The sequence below is a fragment of the Buceros rhinoceros genome, unplaced genomic scaffold (genome assembly GCF_000710305.1).
Source record: "Buceros rhinoceros silvestris isolate BGI_N320 unplaced genomic scaffold, ASM71030v1 scaffold17917, whole genome shotgun sequence".
NCBI lineage: Eukaryota > Metazoa > Chordata > Aves > Bucerotiformes > Bucerotidae > Buceros > Buceros rhinoceros.
The window spans coordinates 3,393-9,907 of record NW_010424167.1 but is presented as its reverse complement, the minus strand read 5'-3'; the positions used below and the strand labels follow the sequence as shown (position 1 = coordinate 9,907).

The 6,515-nt window shown below is 57.0% G+C and overlaps 1 protein-coding gene across 1 annotated transcript in view; it reads right to left on the bottom strand.

The window, feature by feature from the left end:
- Positions 1–6,515, bottom strand: part of COPA (coatomer protein complex, subunit alpha) — a gene marked incomplete at its 5' end in the record, with an annotated part of 9,366 nt that overhangs the window by 806 nt on the left and 2,045 nt on the right. Inside the window, 16 exons of the mRNA XM_010140697.1 lie at positions 377–538; positions 730–840; positions 923–1,109; positions 1,515–1,651; positions 1,866–1,934; positions 2,112–2,189; positions 2,472–2,581; positions 2,667–2,756; positions 3,682–3,805; positions 4,000–4,088; positions 4,285–4,380; positions 4,484–4,673; positions 4,895–5,041; positions 5,122–5,284; positions 5,544–5,682; positions 6,026–6,111. Coding sequence (XP_010138999.1) covers positions 377–538; positions 730–840; positions 923–1,109; positions 1,515–1,651; positions 1,866–1,934; positions 2,112–2,189; positions 2,472–2,581; positions 2,667–2,756; positions 3,682–3,805; positions 4,000–4,088; positions 4,285–4,380; positions 4,484–4,673; positions 4,895–5,041; positions 5,122–5,284; positions 5,544–5,682; positions 6,026–6,111 — 1,978 coding nt within the window. The remainder of the gene's footprint in view (positions 1–376; positions 539–729; positions 841–922; positions 1,110–1,514; positions 1,652–1,865; positions 1,935–2,111; positions 2,190–2,471; positions 2,582–2,666; positions 2,757–3,681; positions 3,806–3,999; positions 4,089–4,284; positions 4,381–4,483; positions 4,674–4,894; positions 5,042–5,121; positions 5,285–5,543; positions 5,683–6,025; positions 6,112–6,515) is intronic.

The window sequence follows — 6,515 nt, the reverse complement described above, 5'->3', positions numbered from 1 at the left end:
CCTCCTCCACCTCGTGGCCGGCTCCTGTCCAGCCTGTCCCCCCCCAGCACCCCCGAGTCCTTCTCCTGGGGGCTGCTCCATCCCCTCACCCCCAGCCTGGGCTGACACCGGGGGCTGTCCCGACACAGGGGCAGGACCCTGCCCTTGGCCTGGTTGACCCTCGGAAGGTTCACATGGAGCCACTTCTCCAGCTTGTCCAGGTCCCTCTGGATGGATCCCATCCCTCAGGGGTGTCCCTGCACCACTCAGCTCGGTGTCATCTGCCACCTCGCTGAGGACACCCTTGATCCCACTATGTCATGGATGAAAGTATTGAACAGCTTTGGTCCCAGTACAGAGCCCTGAGGGACACTTGTCACCAATTTCTGGCCCATACCTGCTGGGCCACCTCAGGCTTCGGACCCAGCTCCAGCAGACGGCGGGCAAAAGTTGCAGCTGTCTTGAAGTTTTTCAGTTTGAAGAAGAGGTTGAGAGCAGTTCGCAGCACCAGGATCATGTGGACGGGCTGCAGGTTGGAGTGGGTGAAGTAAGCGGCCATCTGCATGAGGGAGAGGAGGGAAATCAGGGACGTGAGGAACTGGATGCCCTGAAAACACTGCACAAAACCTCTCCCAGGGAACCACTGCCACGTCTGCTTTCAGGGAGACCATGGCAGAACTCAGGATTCCCAGCACCTCTTTAAACCCAAAGGCTGACCCCTCACAGTGGAGAAGGCCACAGTTTTTGTACCTCACAGATTCGCTTCTGCTGCTCCAGGGTCTCTTTGGGCAGCTTCTTCCTCTCGATCTCCATCGAAAGTCCTACGATATACTCCCGGCAAATGGCGATGAGCTGCTGGGCCTTTGGGAGAAGAATAGAGTCAGACCTTGGGCCTCCCGCCCCACAGGCTCGCAGGCAACAGCTGGAAGAGCCTGCCTCTCACCTCAGCGATCTCCTGCTTGTTGTCCACCACCAGCAAGGGCACGCTGAGCAAGATGGAGCGGAACTTCTCCACGGCCTCCTCGAACTTGCCAGCTGTGGTGAGCTGGTAGCAGAGCTGCAGGCGCTGGATGAGGTCATTGAGTTTCAGCCCGACAGCGGGGAGAGCATTCTTCAAGCCGGCTTCTTTCCTGGGGGCACCAGAGAGGGGTCGGGGGTATAAATGGGGCCATGGAAGAGGCCAGTAGGAACACACAGGCTCGACTGTAACCTGTCAGCAGTGAGCAGGGACACCTGCCCCCAGAGCAGCTTCCCCAGAGCCCCACAGGCCAACCTGACCTGCCACGGGGCCAGCGATGGGGCTTCTGCCCCCTCTCGGGGCAACCTGCGCCAGGCGCTGCCCACCCTGCGCAGCCACAGTCTCTCCCTTCTCTCGGGGCTCCATCTCCCTCTGCCAGTCCCAGCCCTCAGCCCTTGCCCTGCCCCAGCAGCCCCTGCTGAGCAGCCCCTCCCCAGCTTTCGGAGGAAGGAGGCTTTCCTGGCTCCAGCTACAGAGGAGTCTGGAAAGCACAGAAGGAGTAAACCCAGCTGCTCACCAGTTGCGATGCGGATATCCGTACATGGCTGGGAGACATGGCAGGGCTTGGTAGGTCGTACGGCCACGGGCATAAGTCTGCAGGAAGAGCTGCTTGTAGGGCCCGAAGTTTGTTACTCCAACCTGGTCATGGAGGAGCTGAAAGAGACACATTGATCTGCTGAGGAGAAGTTGTCCAGTCCGTGGACGTCCACACAGACATTGCTGAGGCTCACAGCACCTCCTATACCCAGAGAAAACAACGCACAGGAGTCACAGAAGGACACAAAAAGAGACTCCAGACTGGATCAGAGACAAAAATACACAGGGATATGGGCAGAATCTTTTCCCTGGCAACCCCAGGGCAACTTACTCTCATTGCTGTCTCAAAGGAGCCCGCCAGGACGTGGTCAACAGGCAGCTGGGAGTTGTTACACCACACCTACGAGAAGGGAGACAGGGAGACGGGAAGTGTGTACATGCACACGCTTGTCTTCCCCACCCTCATCACCCTCAACTGCCCCTAACGAAGCTCATCCTCTGAGCTCACAGAGGAGCTGGACTTGGATCAAGAATAACCAAGTAGGAAGTTCCCAAGACAATCGAATTGTGCCACTACCTGAGCTGGGCTGGTGCCCTTGGTGGGTGGTACAAAGAAACCCTCCTCCGCTGCACCCGCTGGACCAGCCGGAATGTCCTGGGGGAACACAAGGAGCGGGGATCAGTGGGGAAGGTTCCAGCACCCAGATGAAATTCAAGCTGTGGTGAGCAAGTCTCTGTCCCGTGGGACCAGCCGGAATGGCCTGTGGGAACACAAGGAGCGGGGATCAGTGGGGAAGGTTCCAGCACCCAGATGAAATTCAAGCTGTGGTGAGCAAGTCTCTGAAGAAGCCCAGAACAAATCCTCCCCGCTCCGCCACCACAGGCTGTCACTGCCCTCCCAAGGAACTACAACTGGGACACTCCAGAAGCCTCCTACCAGCTCAGGGGGAAGATCCAAATCTTCTTCGACTTCCCATCCACCTCCTTCTTCCTGTCCTTTACCTGGACCCTCCTCTCCGAAGCCCTCTCCAGCATCCACAAAGCCATCTGCACGGAGGGAACGGGGGAGAGTCAGAGCTCCCGGACAGGCACACACGCACACCGCTGCAAGAAAAGCTCTGGATTCACCCACCTTCATCCAGCTGCAGCTCCGCATCTTCTCCCCAGCCTTCAGTGCCGACGGTGTCGATATCAATATCTGCAGCCAAGGCACCTCCTTTACCTATGGAAAGGGTCGGAACCTTCATCACCGAGAATCTCCAGATCATTTGGGTTAGAAGAGACCTTTGAGACCATTAAGTCCCTCCATTCCCGCAGCACTACCAGGTCCCCCCTGACCCCTGTCCCTCAGCAGCACCTCCACACGCCTGGGAAACCCCTCCAGGGACGGGGACTCCACCACTGCCCTGGGCAGCCTGCAACAGCCCTGCACAACCCCAGCGGGGAAGAGATTCTGCCTCAGGGACAACCTCAACCTCCCCTCACACAACTGGAGGACAGTTCCTCTCGTCCTGGCACTTGTTCCTGGGGAGCAGAGACAGACCCCAACAGGCCGGGACAACCCCAACGGGACAGAAATGGCTCCTCAGGGACAACCTCAACCTCCCCTGCAACAACTGGAGGCTGGTTCCTCTCGTCCTGGGGAGAAGAGACCGACCCCCACCTTGCTGCACCCTCCTGACAGGGAGTTGTCAGAGCCAGAAGGTCTCCCCGGAGCCTCCTTTGCTCCAGCCTCAAGCCCCCCAGTTTCCCCAGCTGCTCCTCAGATGTTCTCCAGACCCTTCCCCATGGTCTCCAGACCCTTCTCTGGACACGCTCCAGCCCCTCAAGGTCCATCTAGGAGGGAGGTGCCCAAATTGAACCCAGCATTCAAGGGGCAGCCTCCCCAGTACTGCCAGTGCCCAGGGGGACAATCCCTGCCCTGCTCCTGCTAGCAGGAGCCACACTAGCTCTAATACTCTGAGCAGGTTGGGTGTTTGTGCTCTCCCCTCTGATTGCCAAGTCCCATCTGTGCTAAAAGGCCGAAGATTTGGGAGATTTGCCCAAGATGGTGTAAATGCCAAACTGGATTCCAACCTCTGCCACTGCCACACCACAAATCGAGGTTAAAAGGGTCTCCACGCCTCTTCCCCAGCACAAAGCACTACCTTTGCTAGCAATGGTTCCTTCGAAGAACCCCTTGGAGACCGTCAGCAGCGGCCAGTTGGTGTCCAGAGGCATGACCGGGGCAGGAGGCTGCAGCAGCTTTGCGTTGTGATCAATGTCCGGAATCTGAGCAGAAAACGGTTCAAGGCCACATCAGGAAAATCCCGTTCTTTGACCCACCTGTCTCCAAGTGGCACAGTCTGGTGACTGGAATGGAGACAGTTCCTCCCTCCCAGTAAGGAGCAGTCACACCGGATGCCCCTGTCCTCCTCTTCCCAAACTCCAGAGCTCCCATAACAAGCTCTGGCCCATTTACTTACTGTCTCCTTTTCAGGATCAAACGTTTCCTTCAGGCTTTCAGCTTCCTCATCCAGCCCGTGGGTTGCAGCCGTGAGATAAGCCAGCGACTCTGCAACGAGACACAACCCATGTGAGTCAACAAGCGGTGGCTTAAACTCACTCTACGGCAGATTCAGGTCTCCTGGAGGGTACGTGAGCTCCTGCTCCAGTGTTTCAGGATTAAGTTAATCCACCTCCAGGAACAACTGTTGGTCTCAGCCACCTCCCCAGCCCACAGGAATGAATGTCACTCTGGTGCTACTCACTTTGCCCACAGTTCTTGAGGATCCTCACTCGCTCCGCCACATCTCCTAGATACAGGGCATTCTGGTAGTGGCCGCTCATGTCTTTACGGATCTCAGCTAAATCGAAAGAAAAAAACAAGTCGCAACAGTTTTGCTGCTCTGGGCCTCCACGCTGCTACTGCTCACTCAGATCCTCTTGTCCCTCCGCCCCAGCCCTCACCTATCTTCATCATCTTCCGCAGCTTCTCCAGATTGCCGGTGATAAGGTATAGGAAGGAGAGCCTGTCGAAGTTCTTGGTGCGCTGGTAGCACATCTCCACGATCTGGTGATTGCCCTGCAGCAAGGCCACTTCGCCCAGTTTCTCCCAGCAATTCTTGTCATCCAGAGCTTTGGCTGCTTCCAGCGCAATCTAATGAGAGAACCGACACGGTGACGAAGGCTCTGTGAGGGGCAGTTTTTTCTGCAGGCTGCTGGTGGTGACTAAATCACTGCCCGAGCTGAGGGTCTGCACCTCAGCAGGGCTGTTTTCATCCTCAACTCCATCACTCTTAGCATCTTCCCAATACTCCTCCTCCTCGCAGAGGGTTGCCCAAAGGCCCTGCCCTCCTCGCCCCACGCCTGCCACCTCACCTCAATGTTGCCACACTCCAGCGCCAGGCTGAAACGGGTCTTCTCATCCTTGACGAAGTGCAGAGCCACCTCGGGGTAGCCCTTCTTCTGCAGGTAGGCGATGATGGACTGGCCCACGAGCTTCGCATTCCTCACCATGTGCAGGACCTGCAGGGGCAAGGGCGCCGGGTGTTGGAGCTCAGGTATAGGCCAAGGACGAGTGGGGGGAGTCTGTCGTGTCTCCTCACCTCATCGTATTTTCTGTTGATCAACGCCAGCTTGAATTTGAACTCGGTGGGGTCGATGGTGAGGACCCGGGGGCGGCACTCCCGGTCCAGGCAGTACACATTGTTCCCCTTCACGCGGGTGACATAAATAGGCAGGTCCAGGGTGCGGATGATTCCATGATCCCTGTGCCAACACAAGACAGTCCCGAACTCAGAGGAGGCTCAACCCTCTGCGGGTTGTTCGAGCCTGGATTATAACAGCAAACCCCAGGATGAAACACCAGCGCTCAGGGTCACCAGCCAAAGGTCAGCATTCAGCTCCAGCTGCCTTTGGGCACGTCCACACTGCTGGTTCACAAGCACCAGCTTTGGCATCTGCCCAAAAAAACCAACCCCACGGTCATGGGCACCAGCGCAAGGAGTGGGCGCGGGACCCGGCTCACCCGGTGGTGACGGCGTATTTGATGTGGTTGCTGGTGGTGTAGATGAACACGCCGCTTTCATCCCAGGCCCCGCTCTTGACACGGATGTTCTCATGGATGTTACAGAGCGATTCCAGCTTCCTGTTGCAGATCATGATGGCTGGAGAGGAAAGGCACCAGAATTAAAGCCTGGGGACACCTCAAAACACCTCAGTTATGGCTTCTCTCTTCCATAGTCCCAGCAACAGGAACTACACTCAAGAGACAATGGAACCGTGACTAAATGGTCACCATCTGCGAGCAGCTGGATCACGCTGAGGAGCACAAAACCCCTCTCTCAGCTTTACAAGCTCACAGGAAGGTTTTCCTGAAGGGACAAAGCAGCCAGGCCCACAGCGGGAGCGCCTTTCACCGTGGCGCTGGGTGGTTTCTCTAGCAAGACCTCTGCTCCCCACCAAGGAAGGAGCGGGTGTGAACCGCTGCGTGTGTCCCCCCCAGCTTACCGTGCTTGGCCAGCAGAGCTACATGGGACATGTCAGCCGACCAGATGACATATTTCACCTTGGAGATCTTCACCGAGGCCAGAGTTCTGGGGAAGGAGAGCACCGATGTCAGAGGATTAACAATACTCCCACAGCAAGCTCTGCATGATCACCACCAGATCACAGCCTGAACCAGGTTTGCAGATGCTCTGAAGCCCCTTTCTGTGATTCTGGAGCTATGGAGTCATGAGGCAGAACTGAACGTCTCTGCAGTTCAGGTCAGCAAAACAAACTCCAGAGCTGTGAAACACCAAAGGTCCTGGAACGACAACTGACATCAGAACCCGGACTTCTGAAGGGTTTAGGGCGAGGGCAATAAGGTGTTTCCAAGCAGCATGTTGAGGTGCTGGAGCATGTCCAGAGAAGGACAACAGAAGGGTTGGGGGCACAGAAGGGCAGGGTCTGGAGCACAATGCACTGAGGAGCGGCTGAGGGACCTGGGGGGGTTGAG